General features: G+C 60.1%; 1 protein-coding gene across 1 annotated transcript; it reads right to left on the bottom strand.

Moving 5' to 3' along the window:
• FMOD (fibromodulin) lies at positions 1 to 14,636 on the bottom strand. The gene is made up of 4 exons (XM_040536095.1): positions 14,497 to 14,636; positions 6,740 to 8,557; positions 3,450 to 4,460; positions 1 to 1,509 (listed from the first exon to the last, which is right to left on the bottom strand). The coding sequence occupies exons 3-4, from the start codon at positions 4,438 to 4,440 to the stop codon at positions 1,358 to 1,360; spliced, it is 1,143 nt and encodes a 380-aa protein (XP_040392029.1). The 5' UTR covers positions 4,441 to 4,460; positions 6,740 to 8,557; positions 14,497 to 14,636; the 3' UTR covers positions 1 to 1,357.
• Positions 14,637 to 15,380: the final 744 nt, after the last annotated feature.

The following is a 15,380-nucleotide window of genomic DNA, read 5'->3' as shown; positions in this document are numbered from 1 at the left end:
TGCAGTTACAGAAAGGGCTTTATTGGTCGGTATGATATCTACAGTTCATGCGTCGGTGATAGTACAGGTTTTTTTTGGGTTTTTGTTTCTATAGTGTTAGCATGCAGTTTAAATGCAGAGGGTCGAGATGACCTCTTCAGCTTTGCAGGTCATCTCCAAAGCTCAGCTGCCCCTTTGGTTCTCAAACTAAGCCGTCCAAAGAACCAAGGGGGTGTTTTGGCTCTTGGTGAATGGGGATGTGCTGCTGATCGATGCGCATGGTGCTGCTAGATCGTTTTCAATGAGAGACCCCAATTAGCGGGGCGGGGGAGAGCTCTGAGCCATGCTGGTGGGCAGGGTAGAGCCGGGCACACTGCGTTGATTCATGCCAGGATGGACCCTGCAGGCACGGATGAGCTTTAGGGGTCAGATCCCAGGATTTTAGGAGCAGCAAAATCCCTCCCTTGTTAAACCCAGGTGGATCCTGCCTGGCCCTTGCACCTCACCTGCGTTGGGCCTGTGTTACACCAAGCTCTGCTCCTGGTAATCAGGGGCATCCACAGCAGAGTGGTCTGGTTTTGGCAGATCTGTGTGCCCCATGCAGACCCCATATAAGCCCCAGCTGCCCTCGTGCCACAGCTGAACGTGATCCCGGGTGCCTCTGGCTGCAGCACTCAGTGTCTGTTCCCCGGGGAGGGGGCATTGGGGGTGAGGGGCTGGCTTCTGGCACAACCCCGAGCTCTGCAGGGCGCTGGTGCTGTGAGGTGCCCATCCCTCGCCCCTGGTCCTGGCCCAAACCAGGGGTTGGGAGGGTTTCTCTCTAAGCTCAGCAGCTGATGGCTGCTCGGCAGCAGCAGGAAAAGTTTCTCTCCCATGAGCTTTATGGCTGGGGGAAAGGAGGGAAAAAATGAGAGGAAAGAGTGGATTTACTCTTCCCCATCCTAGAGAGAGGGATGCTGGCAGCCAGAGCACCTTTAACCCTTTACCCGTGCAGCTCCCAAGGACCACCAAAGCCTGGCCCAAGGTGAGCCCCGTTAACTGTGCTGGTTCTGCAGGACCCACACCTGAACCCCCCAAATGGAGCTGGGTTTTGGAGATGGGATGATCTCTCCTCCTTCCCTCCCACAGGGGCTGGGGCATGGCCACGGTGGGATTTGTGCTGGGACCTGTCCCACCCTGCGTGGCCAGAGAGCCGGGAAGGGGGGGGACTTTTGGGGCTGAACGGATCCTGCCCACCCACGTGGGCCGGCGTTGGAGCACCCTTATTGCACTATTGCAGAAGCCAAGTCAAACCGTCAAGCTGCATTAAAATGGGAGTGAGTGTCTCCCCAGGGACGGGGGAGCGAAGTCCTGAGGACCATGGGGGGGGGGGACCAGGCTAGATCTCAATGATGGTGGCACGCCGCAGGCACAGCGGGGCGTCGGGGGGCACCGCGTTGCGCTTGATCTCGTTCCCATCGAGCCGCAGGACCTGGAGCCGGGAGTAGTTCATGACATCCACCACGGTGCAGAAGCTGCTGATGGAGAACTCTGCGGGGAGAAGGAGACCCAGAGGTGTCAGGGGGACCTGGTCCAGAGATGGGCCCGGGGGAACCGAGCCCATGCCAGAATGGGCAGGGAAATGATGAAAGTGCCCCTAAATCGCCAGTTATTCCTGCCAAAGTGGGCTCTACGTCCTTCTGCCTTAAGCTGGAGGAGAGGCTGGTGCTTCTGGCCGCAGTCAGAAGCAGCCTGTGTGTGCTCAGAGCTCGGGGAGCTGTGGCTTCGCCCAGTGTGACTGGAGTGCGGGTAGGAAAAAAGCACGGGGAGCTGGGTGGTGTCAGCTGGAAAGCATCGCTCTGCAGTGGGAATTGCCGTTGCGTTTCATCAGCCTCCACGAGCTGCAGCATCCAGACCCCCCCCAGCACCGCTGGGGAGCGGGACCACCCAGGCAGTGTGTCTGGGGGGGTGACACGTCCCTGTCCCCGTCCCCTCTCCTTTCCTCTGCCCTCCGCTGCTGCCAGCCCCTCTCAGGCCAGGCCCTGTCTGGGTTTGGAGGGAGGACACGGAGCAAATCCTGATTTTGTGCCGGATTTGGGACAGCAGCGATCGACTAGAGGGCAGCAAAGCTCCAGGCTGGGAGCTGCTGGGGAAGGCACTGGGTGCACTGGGGTGCTGTGGGGCACCCAGCCCCAATTCCCCACTGAGTTGGGCCACTCTGGGCTGTTTGGCTCCATACAAGCAGCTTTGGGGCAGAGGCAGGGGGTGATTTGGGTGGCAGGAGGAGGATGCCAGCCCCGAGAGGGCAGCAGCATCTCCTCGGGGGCTGCACAGCACCCAGCGGTGCAGGGGGTGCTGCGGGCACCTCGCCCCCCACCGAAGGGCTCCCGGGGGGCTCCCAGGGCTGCTCTAAAGGCCAGCAGCAAAACCCGCAGCTGGAGCAGCTCTGCAGTCAAGCCCGGATGGCTCCGCAGTGGTTTCATGGCATTTGTGGGCAGATATTAACAGCTACACGTTTTGAAAGCAAACATTTGGGAATCTGCTCTTGTTTTCGTGTTTCTGTCGGTTCCTCGGTGCGGGGTTGTTTCCCTTGCAACAGCCGATTGCGGCACAGCACCTCCCCAGCCTGGCCTCACTCGGGGGCTTCAGCACCGCTCCTGGGGGGTCCTGCCCTGGGGGCTGGCAGGTGACAGAAGCCAGGGTGGATTTTTCCAGGAGATGCATTTTTTTTCTCTTTCTCTCTTTTTTTTTTTCTTTCTTTTTTTATAAACAGCAACCCCGGAACAATCTGTTCCTTTTATTTATTTGTGTATTAAATGGAGTGAATTTTAGTCCTGGCAGAAGGTTCTCTAATAACTAAGAGCTCCTGTCTGTCCCAGCCCTGGCCAGGACGTGTCCAGCAGCTGCAGGCAGCGAGGGGCTCTGGGGGGGCCATGGGCTTCCAGGGGCTGGGGAGGGAGGGCTGGGGGGCATCGGAGCCACCTCTGGGACATGGGAAGGGCTGGAGCCGTGCTGCCCGCAGCTCATAGGGGGTTGGAGAATAAAGCAGAGGGTGTCGGACTGGGGAGAGCTGCAGCTGGACATTTCAGGGCATCCCGGTGGGGAGGAAGGGGGCAGAAGGGGCTGCGGGGAGGGGATGTGCTGCCCCGAGTGCTGCAGGCTGCTGAGCGCCGCAGGGTTTGTCCCTGGTCCTTTTGCCCCTGCATCGTCCCTGGCCAGAGCAGCTGGTTTCAGAAACCCCAGCTGGTTTCTGGCATCTGCAGCCCGAAGATGCTTAGGCTAAATGCTCGATGGAACCAGAACTATGAATTTGTGCACCACAAAGGAACACTCAGAGCCAGCACCACAACCAAATCCCTTTCCTACCTTGTTGAGGACCACCTGGGAGGCCAGAAATCTCCCAAATTCCCCTTTCCTGCTCAACCCCCTACCATGGGTTCTGCCTCCCCCTTCCTCTGCTGCCTCCCCAGCACCACCGCGCGCCTGCTCACCGTTGATTTGGTTCCCCTGGAGGTAGAGGTTCTCCAGGTGGGTGCTGACCCGGGGGATCTTCTGGAGCCTGTTGTACGAGAGGTCCAGCTCCAGGATGCTGCTGCTGTTGAATGTGTTGGTGGAGAGACCTTGGTTCGTCAGGCTGTTGTGGGACATCCGTACATAGAGCAGCTTGGGAGAAACCTTGAAATAGTCATCGGGTATGGCGTTGATGTGGTTGTACTCTAGGTAGAGCTGTTCCAGGGCCATTGGGAGCCCGTCAGGGACTTTCCTGAGGTGGTTGTAGCTCAGATCAGCCAGGATCAAGGACTTGAGCCCTTTGAGAGAAGCTCCCATCTCAAAAATGTAGTTGTGGCTGAGGTACAGGGCTGTGAGGTTCTCCAGGCCCTCCAGAGCATTGGAGGGGACCTTGGAGATCTGGTTGTAGGACAAATGGAGCTCTCTAAGGGAGCGGGGCAGGGGGCTGGGCATCTTGGTCAGGTTGTTGTTGTTCATGTACAGCCTCTCCAGGTTTCTGAGCTTGGCAAAGACCCTCTTGCCCATCTTCTCGCTGGTGATCTGGTTGTTGTGCAGCGCCAGCCACTCGAGCTCCGTGGCGTTGTCGAAGGCCCCCTCCTGGATGGCGGTGATCTGGTTGTTCTGGAAGTAGACGTACTTCATGCGGGTGGGCACGAAGGGCAGGTACCTCAGGTTGCGGGTGTCGCAGTACATGGCCGAGGAGAAGTTGGGGGGACAGTCACACTCCTGGGGACACTGCCAGGAAGGGGCCTGCTGAGGCTCAGGGCCGGGCTCTGCCTCCGTGTCGGGAGCCGGGAGGTATGAGTAAACGTACGGGCTGTTCTCATCCTCGTAGTAGGGCATGTAGTTGTAGGAGGACATTCGGGACTGCCGCATGTAGTACTGCAACCACGCCAGGTCCTCCTCCTCGTTGTACTGGCCCAGGGAGGCCCCGCAGAGCGCAGCGATGAGCACGACGGTGGCCCAGCGCATGGTGCGGGCGCTGGGGGGACCTGGGGGGGAACCAGCAGCAGAATCAGGTGCAGAGCAGGGGCTGGGGGCAGGAGAGCTGCTCCCTGCGGGCTGGGAACTGGGCGGGCTGGGACGTGGGCACAGCCTGGTGGTGCCTGGCAGTAGGGCTGGGGGAGCATGGGGACCCGAGACTCCTTCTAAAAGACCCGTGGCTGCAGGCATGTCCCCCTTTGACGTTACCCCATCTCCCCCACTTTCATCTCACGCCTCTTCCAGGGCCTCTCTGCTCGCCAAATCTTTCCTATCACTATTTCTGCTGCAGCCAGGCAGGGGATGGAGATAGGGGCCACTTGTCAGGGTTTGTGCAAGGCCACAGCTCTGCCCCAAAGGGTCCGGGTTCACCCAAGGCAGGAGAAGGACCACGTCCCACCCCCGCGATCCCACCCCACGGGGGGGCAGCGGTGGCTGCGAACGCAGGTTATTGGAGCTCGAGGCGGGTTTGGAGGCAGCTCTATATTCTCTATATTTATACCATGCTCGCTGGCGACATGAGTTGCTGTGGGTTTCATCCAGCTCTCCCTGCCCCCACCACCACGCAGGATGCTCACGCTGCTCGGGACTGATGGAAATCCTGGTAAACAAGATCTGCCTTATTCTGAAGTGGAAACCGCTGCGGAGCTGAAATTTCCCCTACTGAGCGGCTCCTCCTGGCCTGGTGGGAAAGGGCTGTCACCTGCTGCCCCCCCAGCATGACACGGGAGAGTGGGACCATCCCAAAACTGCTTGCCCTGCTTATGAGAACCGATCTGCCTGGGGCTGGAGACCAGCAGAGAGCAGGGCTGGGTGCTCAGCACCACGCAAGCAGCCCCTGGAGCCCCTTGGCTTCGCATGGGCTTTGCTGCACCGTCCCAGGGTGCTGCGCTGGCAGGATGAGGACGCCAGCTACGGCCTCTCGTCCTTCCCCGAGCCTCGTGGCCATGCCAGCACGCAGAGGAGCCTGCGAGCGCGGCGGCTTGAAATGCCTCCAGGAAATACTCCGGGCCGCGCTGCTCGGAGGGGGAGCGCAGCGGAGGCTCCTGCCTGCTGCCTGCTGTACACGTGGCCGGGAGCGCGGCACTGCCGCCAGCCCTGCTGCTGCCACGGAGCATGGGGAAACCTCGCCGGGTCTGCACCCTGGGGCACAGCTGGGAAAAGGGGAAAAATGGTGAGGTTCGCTGCTGCTTCCTCCGCCTGACCCCCGTGCTGCTGGGGGCTGTCACCCAGCCCCTGCAGAGCTGTGGTGGTGGAGCTGGCTGTGCCCAGATTTCATCCCCGGGGGTCTGTGCCCTCCTGCCCACCCAAACCGTGCTCCCAAGGGGCTGGCAGGTCGCTCGTCCCCAGCCTGGCGCACCCAGCAGCGAGGAGGGGATTTCTTGCCCGCGGAGCCCAGCAGACGAAGAGGGCACAGTTGTGCTCGGGGCAGCGGCTGCCCCGCCACCGAGGCACGCTGGCAGGCTGCTTGTGCTGGAAGAAAACGGGGGCTGAGACCGAGGAGGGCAGGCACGGCTCTCGCTTTCTCTTTGCAGCCGAGGGACAGAGGAGCCGTGGTCCTTTGGGATGCTGCGTGTGCAGCAGAAGCTTGGCAGTTGCAGGCGAGTTCCTTCTCCTCCTCCCTCCCACTCCAGGGCACTCTGCCTGGTGAAACAGAGCCGTCTGCTCCGTGCTGGGGCTGCTGCCCCTTCCTGGGATCCCTCTGTATGGAGCAGGACTGATCCGGGGCTCCCTCCTCCTTTCTCAGTGCCCCCTTCAGTGTGCCACCAGCCCCTGAGCCTGTCCTCGGCATCCACCCTGCTTCATTTTGTCTCTCTCCCCTCCCCAGTGGGTTCAGCCCCACTTTTGGGTGGCATCTGCACATGCCAGCCACGTTATCTATGCAATCTCCCAGCCTCCACGCTTCTGTGCTGGAGGCTGTGGGTCCCATCAGGTCACCCAGGGAAGGAGCAGGATTTGGAGCAAGGGGCACCACGGGCACGAAACAAGCAGAGGAGGAGACAGCAAAGCCACAGGGGGCTGCAAGCAGGCGCTGCACGTGCCCGGGTGTCGAAGGTTGCGGGTGCAGGGGTCCCAGTGCAGGTGTCTGGGGAGCTGCAGCCGGGGCAGGAGCCGCGGGGAGCGGGAGAGGGCACCCGGCTGCCGCGGCTCGCGAGCGCTGGCGCCCGCGCCGTGCCACCCGTGTCGCTGGCATGTGCTCCACGGGGCAGCCGCCCGCCTTCCACGGCAGGGCTATGGAAATCAAACCTCAAAAAAAAAAAAATCGTAATAAATATGGAGATGGACTTACCAAGCTGAGAGCCTCCTTTCCAAAGCCTCGCTGCTCTGCTCCGGGATCTCCCGTGTGTCAAGCAGCATGTGAGTGCGGCGCCCGGTTTGCAAAGGCTGGTGCCCGCCCTAGATCCCAGACCAAATATTGTGCTTGCAGGTCACGGGCTCGGCAGGTTTTTTGGGGAGTGACCTCCTAGCAGCAGACAGTTTGCAGGAGAGACTGAAGAGACCCTAATGCTGCCTGGCGTTATAAATAACCTGCTTTTTCTTTCCTCCCTCTCTCTCTCTCTCTCTCCCTCCCGTCTTTTCTCATAGGAGTGTTGGCACTTTTCAGGCTCTCTCTGTTTAACGAGTTAGTGGAATCGGGGATGTTGTTTTTAAAAGGGCTGTTGTTAGGTCTCCTGTGTTTCTCATCAGGAAGTGATGAAGAGGCTTCTGGCCAGATTAAAAAATCTCTGATTTTGAGGTGCTGAGGATGTGATTCTTGGGGAGAAGTGAGAAAGTATCTTTAACTTTTGCAGTACCAAGGGAAAGGACGTTATGCCTGCCCCGGCTGCAGCCTGGGCTTCTTCCCCAGGAAGCCTCCGTTTATGCAGCCCTGCTATTAAATATTTAGGATAAACATTTCCATGAACGATAAGGCTGCGGCATCCAAGGTAAATAAATTGCCTACCAAAGAGCCACTGTGACAGCAGGAATTTGTCTTCAGTCTGGCAGGAGAGAGATGCCAAGCTGGCATTTCTGCAGACTGTGCCCATCCTGCTGGGGATTGGGGGGTCCCCAGCGAGGCTCCCGGGGGGGCATAGGGGGGGTGTGTGTGTGCTGGGTGACCGTGGTTGGGGACATGGGAGCTCGCAGCACTCCCTGCTATGCAGCTCACCAGCTGGGGATGCAGACCCCCTGGGGGTCCTGCAAAGCTGGGGGGCAGTGGGCACTGATGCAGCCCCCCAGTCCCCATCTCTGCATGCTCCAGCTTTGGCTTTTTGTCGAAGCATTTCCTCCTGCAAGGATTGAGAAGGAGGAGCCCTGCCCGCCCATCGCCTCCTGCTCCGTGCCCGGCTCCAGCAGCACGCCCAGGTCTGCCGAGGAGCCTGGAGTTATTTAGCGAGCTTGGCAGGTGCCCGGCTCCCTCTGGGCTTGCTTTCTCCTCGCTTCCCATCGATATTTCCCAGCCAAAACATCCTCCTCCCTGGGGGAGCCTCACAAAGATCCTTATCGATCCGCAGGCCTCGCTGCGAGGGGGAGGAATGTGCGGGTGGTTCGCAGACGGGGTGGCGAGGGACAAGCTGTACAGTGGGGACGGTGCCAGGACGCGAGGCTGCCGGGGAAGGAAGAGCATGCCTGGAAAGCACAGCTCACCGCGACACAGCGCGGGGCCCTGGGCTGCAGGGAGAGAGCTGCTCACTCTGGGGTATTCAGAGAAATCCTGCCTTTGAGTGGGGAAAGAGCACAAGGGGCTGTGCTGCCCAAAAAGAGGTAAATCCCTGGTAAAGCAGGGAGAGGTTTCGTGCTCTCTGAGCCTCTGTGGGATTTAATGGAGCTGGCAGCACCTCACTGTCCCAGGAAAGCATTGCAATTGCAGCTTGCAGTGGGGCAGGGAGGCTGGAGAGGGGCTCACGGATGTGTGTGGGGTTGGAGGCTGTGGGTTGGGGCAGGGGATGACCCGGCCGGGAGGGCTCTGCTCCTGCTGCCAGGGAAAACGGTGTGCGGGGTGGTGGCAGCCAGTAACATCTGCTGCTCGGCGCCCGGATGGTGTCAACCAGCGTCACTTCTCTGGCAGCTCGAGGTGTCCCGGTGGCCAACAGCTCGGAGGCTTTTGCAGGGCTTGGATGTTGTTCTGGAAAAGCAAAACGTCTGTAGCTGGGTTAGATAAGGGATGCGGCCTCTCTGCCTTCTGCAAGGCAAAACAGGCACAACGCTGGGCAGGCACCCTGTGGGGGAGGCTGTCCTGCAGCACCCATGGGGGCTGCAGAGCCCTCGTGCATGAGCTGGCTCTGGATGGCTCCGTTCCCCATGGTCACATCCCCCTTTCCCAGCAAAAAACAGTAAAAAAAGGCATGTTTGAGCTTATTTTTTCTGTTCCCAAGAGTCACCAGGACTTTCACCCAATCTCATCCTGTCCAGCTTCAATGTCCTTCAGGACTGTCTCAGGGAGGTGAAAAATTGCCATCTAAAGAAGCACACGTACCTTTTTCTCTGGTTAACCCTGAAATCTCATGTCCCAGGTGGCCAGGGGTCCCCCAGCCACTGGTGGGGCTCTGCTGCGAGGTTTGGTCAGCTCTGGTGGGATTTGATGAGACCTCGGCACTACTGCTCATTGCAACCCACTGCAAAGCTTCTGCAGCTCTCCTTGACTTTCATGCAACCTTTTGGACATCTCCTTCTATAAACACCTCTCCCTATAGCTGACCATTCAAAGAAAGCCCTGAATTGGTAATGGGAGCCAGGAGAGCTCCGTCCTGCTCGCCTGAAGCCCCCGCTCCCTATCGCTGCCTCATCTCAGCCGGCGCAGTTGCGCTGACGGCCGCAGTCTGCATCTCGTCAGGGCCGGACAGATGCCTGTGTTGGTTTGCTAAACCAAATTGATGTGAACAGTGTCTATTTTGTTTGGGTTTGTTCCGGTTGTTTTGATCAAATCCTCTCGAGCTTTGCTTTTGGAACCACCGAATCTGGCCCCCGTTGGCCTTTATTTTTCAAATCCCGGGCTTGGAGCCGGGAGCGCTGCCTTCTCCACGGACAAGCGCGGTTTCGTCAGGCTGCTTCTGGCACAGCGAGCGAGAGCTTCGCAGCCTAAAAAGAATCAAAGCCACCCGATGCTAAGGCCAAAGCTCCTTCTGCCCCTGTGATCGCAGAGCTACGAACGTGCCGTGAACACCCGAACCCAGCCGTGGCCACAAGCTGCTTCAGAGCCTCTTCCCTTTTTACCCATGGAAGTGTTATTTCTGCCTCTTCCGTGTTTCCAAGAAGTTGCAGCTCTGCCGAGCTGCTGGCTGCTCTGTGCCCCCACAATGCAGGTTTTTGGGTCCCTGTCCCCATGGGCTGGCTGTCCTGCTGGGCGCGGGGTGCCGGCGATGTTACATGGGGCTCTCACCCCGCAGCAGCCGGGGGTTCCTGGGGTCTCCTCCTGGGCTTTGTCCCACAAAGCCAATTCCCGAAGGGTAAGAGGTCCCTGCTGCTGGTTTGAGGGACTCCAGCCACGGGAGTCCAAGCAGGGAGACCTCAACCCTCAGCATCTTCCAGCCCTGCTTGGGAAGAGGGGGTGGAAATGAGCGGGGCAGCACCTGCAGAGCTCTGTGGTGGCTGGGGCCATGCCCTGGAGCCGCTCTCCAGAGGCTCCCAGGTTTGCGTGGCCTTTCTGGGTGTTTGCAACCAAACGTCCTCTCCCTCACCTCCCCGTCCTGCCACCCAGAGTCGATCCCTGTGGTGGGGTTCACCTCTCCCGTGCCTGGAGGAGCAGCCCCACAGCTTCCCCGGGGATTATCACCTCCGTGCTTCCTCCAAAACCAGCCCCAGCTGGAAGCCCCCCCTTGCTTTCTGAGGATGCCGGCAGCACCGGCAGGTTAAACCAGGAAAAAGAGGGACGGGGGAGTGGGGAAATCCTGGGGGGAGCAGCAGCAGCTCCCGTGGGGGCTCAGCCTTGGCTGAACCATGCAGAGGAAACGCACTCAACATCTGGCGACTGCCTGCAGCTGCTGCAGTCTCCTCCCAAAAATTCAAGGGTCAGCAGGGAAGGGCAGGGCGAAGCCTCCCTCGACCTCCCATCTCACCCCGGCCTCCCTCTTCCCTTTTTTTTTTCTTTCTTTGTTCTTTTTTTTTTTTCTTTTTTTTTCCTCCCCTTTCCTCTTTTAGCAATACTTTCTGCAACCCAAACAACATTCTTGAACCAGGATTTGAGGCGGCGGGGAGGGAATCGGTCACTCGGAGACAGCGCGACGGCGGCGAGAGCCCCAGGGCTCTGCTGGAAACTCTGAGTCGGGCGCGGGCGATGCTCTCACCGCGGCTCCCGTGTGTCAGCGCGGGCTGACCCCCCCCCGGGGCTCTGGGCTCACCCGGTTTCCACGGGAGGTGCTGCAAAGCTTCCCTTGCACCAGGCTGTAAGGGCTCACCCAGGGCTTTCCTGGCTGAAAATGGGGTGAGAGGTATCTCTGCACCAGCCACATGTGGCTCCGATTTGCCCCAAAGTCTCTTCTGGGGGAGAGGGACAAGGGGAGGGGCAGTGAAACCCAAATTGTCCCTTACCCACACACACAGCCCCATTCTGCTCCCAGCCGCTGACTTCACAGGGCCGCCGGCGCTGGGAAATGATGGTTTAGCTGGGGAAGGCTCTGCACCGTCCCACCCTAATTACAGGCTGCCTTTGGGGCCCCGCAGCCCGATGTAATAACTGCCTGCTTCTTGGGGTCTGGGGTTTATTAGGGGGTGCACAGCATCCTCCCAGTGCCTTGGGTGCAGGAATGTCCTCGCAGCTCCCAGCCCTACCGATGGGCAATAAATGGTCTCGGGACATCGGCACGCATGCTGTGATCCCCTCCCCTGCAGCCCCCATGCGCTGGATTTCTTAAAAACCCATCGACGGGCTCCTCACAGCATGGATTTACCAGCACAAAGAGGGTCAGAGCTTATTACAACCACTGTAAAATGTGTTTGAAAAGGTTAAGTGCCTAATTTAGAACAGAGCTGGAAACTCTGAAGCATTTCCTCCTCCCGTCGCTCCCTCTCCTGTCCCCTTTACGCCGGGAACATCCCCGTGGCCAAGGGAGGCTCGTTCTGAGCACGCAGCGAGGCACCTTTGGGAGCCTGCAGGTTTGGCAGAGCAGCCAGGAGAGCAGCTAGCAGGGGGTTATCCAAGTTCAAAGCCACTGCGGAGGACAGACCACGTAGCCCCGGCAGGTGTCACAGGCTCTGGTGCCGTGATTTATGGTCCGTGGTGCAGCTCTTTGGGCTCGTAGATGTCACAAGGCACTGGGGACAGATCCAGCAGGGTGCTGCCGTCCTCCTGGCCCCGTCCATGGCACCGGTGTACCCTGACCCGCAGCAAGGACCTGCCCCTGCTCCCCGGGGAGCGGGGTATCCAAAAACAGAGCCCCCCCTGCTTGGCCACTGCAGGACAAAGCAGCACCGCTGGGACGTGGCAGCAGCCCCCAGCCCCTTGCTGGAGCAATAGGGAGGGAGGAGGGGACGGGAGGAGGTTTGGGGACGGGGATTGCTCTGCGTTTTGAGGCTGAGCAAGGTGCCCCGCTGGGAGCCAGCCGCCTCTCCCCTTCCCTCCCCGCCGTGGCATTAAGGGAGCTCCAAAAGCTGCCAGGTGCTGGCTGCGGCCGTGCAAGGAGCAGAAGGAAAAAACGCAGTGTTTCCTTGCTCAGAGCCCTCAATTCATGTCGTCAAAGGCCCTTTGAGCGCCTGGCTCCTCTCAGAAGCCTCCCGGCTCTCCTGAACAAACAGCAGATGGGAACAGGTTCCCTCCAGCCCGTTGACTGAGGCTCCTGGATGGGGAAAATCTCACAGCCTGTCTCCTGCAAGCAGTGAGCCTCGGAGCCCTCGTGCAAGGTGCTGAGCCCCAGGGTCCCTCCTCTGCCTGTGCCCAGCCCCGTCCCTTGGTGCCAGCCTCTTCTGTCCTCAAAGAGAGTGCCCGGTGCCCAAACCTCCCTGCAAACAGGGCTGCAGACGCGCCTGGAGCCAAATATAAACCGGTGTGAGATTAATAAATTATAAGCAGCAACCTGAGCTGCACCAGGGAGCACACAAGGAGAAGGCCTTGCGCACGCAGCCGTGGGTCCCTCCTTCCTACCTCTGCCCTCAAACGATGCCAACACCGTTAAAATGTGCAGGGCCCCCCCAGATGGATGCCCCCATCAGTGAAACGCAGCCAGCTCTGGGATGGGGGCAGCAGGGCTGGTGATGGGGGGGTGATGGAAGAATCCGGTCCTGTGCCCCCCACCCACAGCCCCATGATGGGCACCCAAGCCTTTGCCAGAGCCTTGTGGCTCCCCCCTGCCTCCGTATGAACCCCCCCCCCCCCAGTCCAGGGAGGTCACGGCACCGATCTCCCGTCCCTAGCGACGAACGGGCTGTTTTTCTCTCTAAAGCATCTGAAATATGAACAAAAAAAAAAAAAAAAAAAAAAAAAAGGCAAAACATCAGCTGCCTGGGAAACCCATTAGCCTTCCCGCCTGCTCCTGCCACCTGGCTCCCCGCGCTAGCAAACAAAAAGCAGCACCGAGAGCCTCCGCCGAGCCCTGCCAGGGGCCACCGCCGCGAACCTCTGCCCTCCCTGCCCTGGCACTCGGGTCTTCTTCCGAGCTGCAAGCGCTCTTCCCTGTGAAGGGAAGGCATGTGTTTCTTTTTTTTTTTTTTTTTTTTTAAAAAAAAAAGGCTTTGGAGATAAACAGGAGCAAGAAGCAGGGCGTGGGCGTTCTTTGCTTTTGCTTCTGTTCTGCCGAACTGTGCCATTCAGGGGGAACTTGGGGTCCTGGAAATAAAAGGAGCAGCTGCAGGGCTGTGGCACTGAGGGGACAGCATCGACCTTGGGGTTTTGGGCAGCGATGCTCCCGGCCCTCTCTGTGCTGTGGGGCACGTTGCTGGTGCCCTGTCTGTCTGTCTGTCTGTCCGTCCACATGGATGGCGAGCGCTGGAGGTGGATGCGGGGCTCCAGCCCCATGGGCTGAGCAGCGCCGACCCCGATCCTACAAAGCGGCTGCCGGGGGGGGCTGCGGCAGGGGGCGACGGGGCCCTGTGGGCGGGTGCAGCTGGGACGGGGGTGGGATGGGTGCTGCTGAGCTCTGTCAGGCCGGCAGCAATAATTAGCGATGATCAAAGCGGCTCCTTCCCGACAGCGCTGGGTGCCGGTGCCTGGAAATCTCGGCAGCGCTCAGGCTGCTGGCACGCAGCAAACAACGCCCGCTGCTGCCTGGGGAGCCTGGGGACGAGCATGGGCTGGTGCCTGCTGGGGCTGAGCTGCTCCCGGGGTCCCCAGCACCTTTGGGGTGATTTTTTAGGGATCTAGAGCCTCAACATGGGTAGAGCTGTGTGTGTGGCTGGCGTGCAGGGCACGGGGAATCCATCCCCAGCCGGGCAGTGGCTGGGTCTCCATCTCCATCTGAGCTCAGGCGGATAAGGAGGAATAAGTGGGAGCTCCTCAGCGACCCCTGAGCCCCAGCCCGTCTCCCCCACGAGCTGGCACCTGGGGCTGTCCCAGCAGCGCGTGTCCCTGCCCGCAGCCAGCCCTTACCCCCTGCGCCCGACCCCTGGTGCTCAGCCCTGCCCTCCTCGGGGGCGTTTGCAGCGGGAGGCTCGGACGAGCGGTGCCCCAGCCACGCTGCATGTGGTTTGGTAAATTCTTGCTTTGTTTTCCTTCGGTTTCCGCTGGCCCTCTCCGAGGACAGTGTGTGCGGGCTGATCAGAGCCGGGACGGCCGCCAGCTGCGCCGACTCCATCGGCCCCCAGAGGAGGCACCAGCGGCTTCTCCTCCTGCCCCGGGGTGCCTGCTAGCGCTGGGAGAAGCCTTCTAGAGGAACCAGCTCCTCTCCCCTGCTGCTGCTGGCTGCTCTGGGGGGGTGTGAAATGCCCCCGTGCTCCGCTCTGCTGTAGCCACAGAAATGAACACAAAACCATGTCAAAGCCCTGCCCCGTGGTGCTGGCCTCATCCCAGCCCCAGCCTGCCTAGATCATGCAGGGACATAGGAAAAAGCCCCATCACCCCCAGACTGGTCCCAGCCACCACTACGCTTGCTCCCGACCCCTTCCACTTGCTGCCTCCACCTTGGTTTTGTCCCCTACCTGCTTGGGGCCCCCGGTTTTTTTTTCCTCCCCCTGCCTCCTCCCCGTCCATCCCTTTGTGATTGTGCAACGAGGCACATTGTGTTTGCAAAGCCCCGGGACCTCTCCCTGGCTCTGGGCTCAGTGTTGTCTCTGCCTTCAAAGAGAGAAATAGGAATTGCTGCCGAGCTGAGCCTGGCGCCTGGCCCCTGCTGCTGCCGGACCACGCAGCGGGATCGCGTACAGGGGATGTTTGGTGCCTCCGGCACAGAGGGGACCATAAGCAAGCAGCCATCCTCTCCCAAAACACTGCCATCACAGCAGCAGGCAGCCCCAGCACTGCACCGTGTCACCCCCAGGGACATGAAAACGCTGGAGGAGCCCCCGTGTTTCCCTGGGACAGGTCAGCCTGGCTGCAGCTCAGCCCCGGCGCGGCGTTTGCTGCCCACCTTCGGGCAGCCCCAGCCTCAGAGAGAGAGGAGGAGAGGAAAGGGTTGCCCAAAACGGGGCCAAAATAAATAAGGGGTGGAGAGATAGGTGGGCTATCAGCCCCCAAGGGTAACCATGGGGAAAACGGCTCCTCCCGTAAGGATTTCCTTCCTTTATTTTCTTTTTGGAGATGGCTCCAGCTCCCGCTCTCCCCGCCGACAGCCAGCTCCTTCCCGGCCAGCAGCGTCGCGCTGGAGGGAGGGGTTGGCTGCCTGCGTTTCTCTCCCTTTGCCCTGCAAGAGCGCGATGCTGATGTGTAAGCCCTGGGTCTCTTTGGCTCCCCAGGTCCTCCATGGCTGCGGCAGCGGCCGCGGGGAGGAGGCAGCCAGCAAGCCGCTCCTATAGATGCCGCTCCAGGCTCCTGCATATACATTTCCGCGGCTGCCTGCCCGTGCTGGAGCAGGAACGTGCGTCTC

This window comes from Cygnus olor, chromosome 24 (genome assembly GCF_009769625.2).
Source record: "Cygnus olor isolate bCygOlo1 chromosome 24, bCygOlo1.pri.v2, whole genome shotgun sequence".
Taxonomy (NCBI): domain Eukaryota; kingdom Metazoa; phylum Chordata; class Aves; order Anseriformes; family Anatidae; genus Cygnus; species Cygnus olor.
This window is presented reverse-complemented; position numbering and strand designations above follow the sequence as displayed.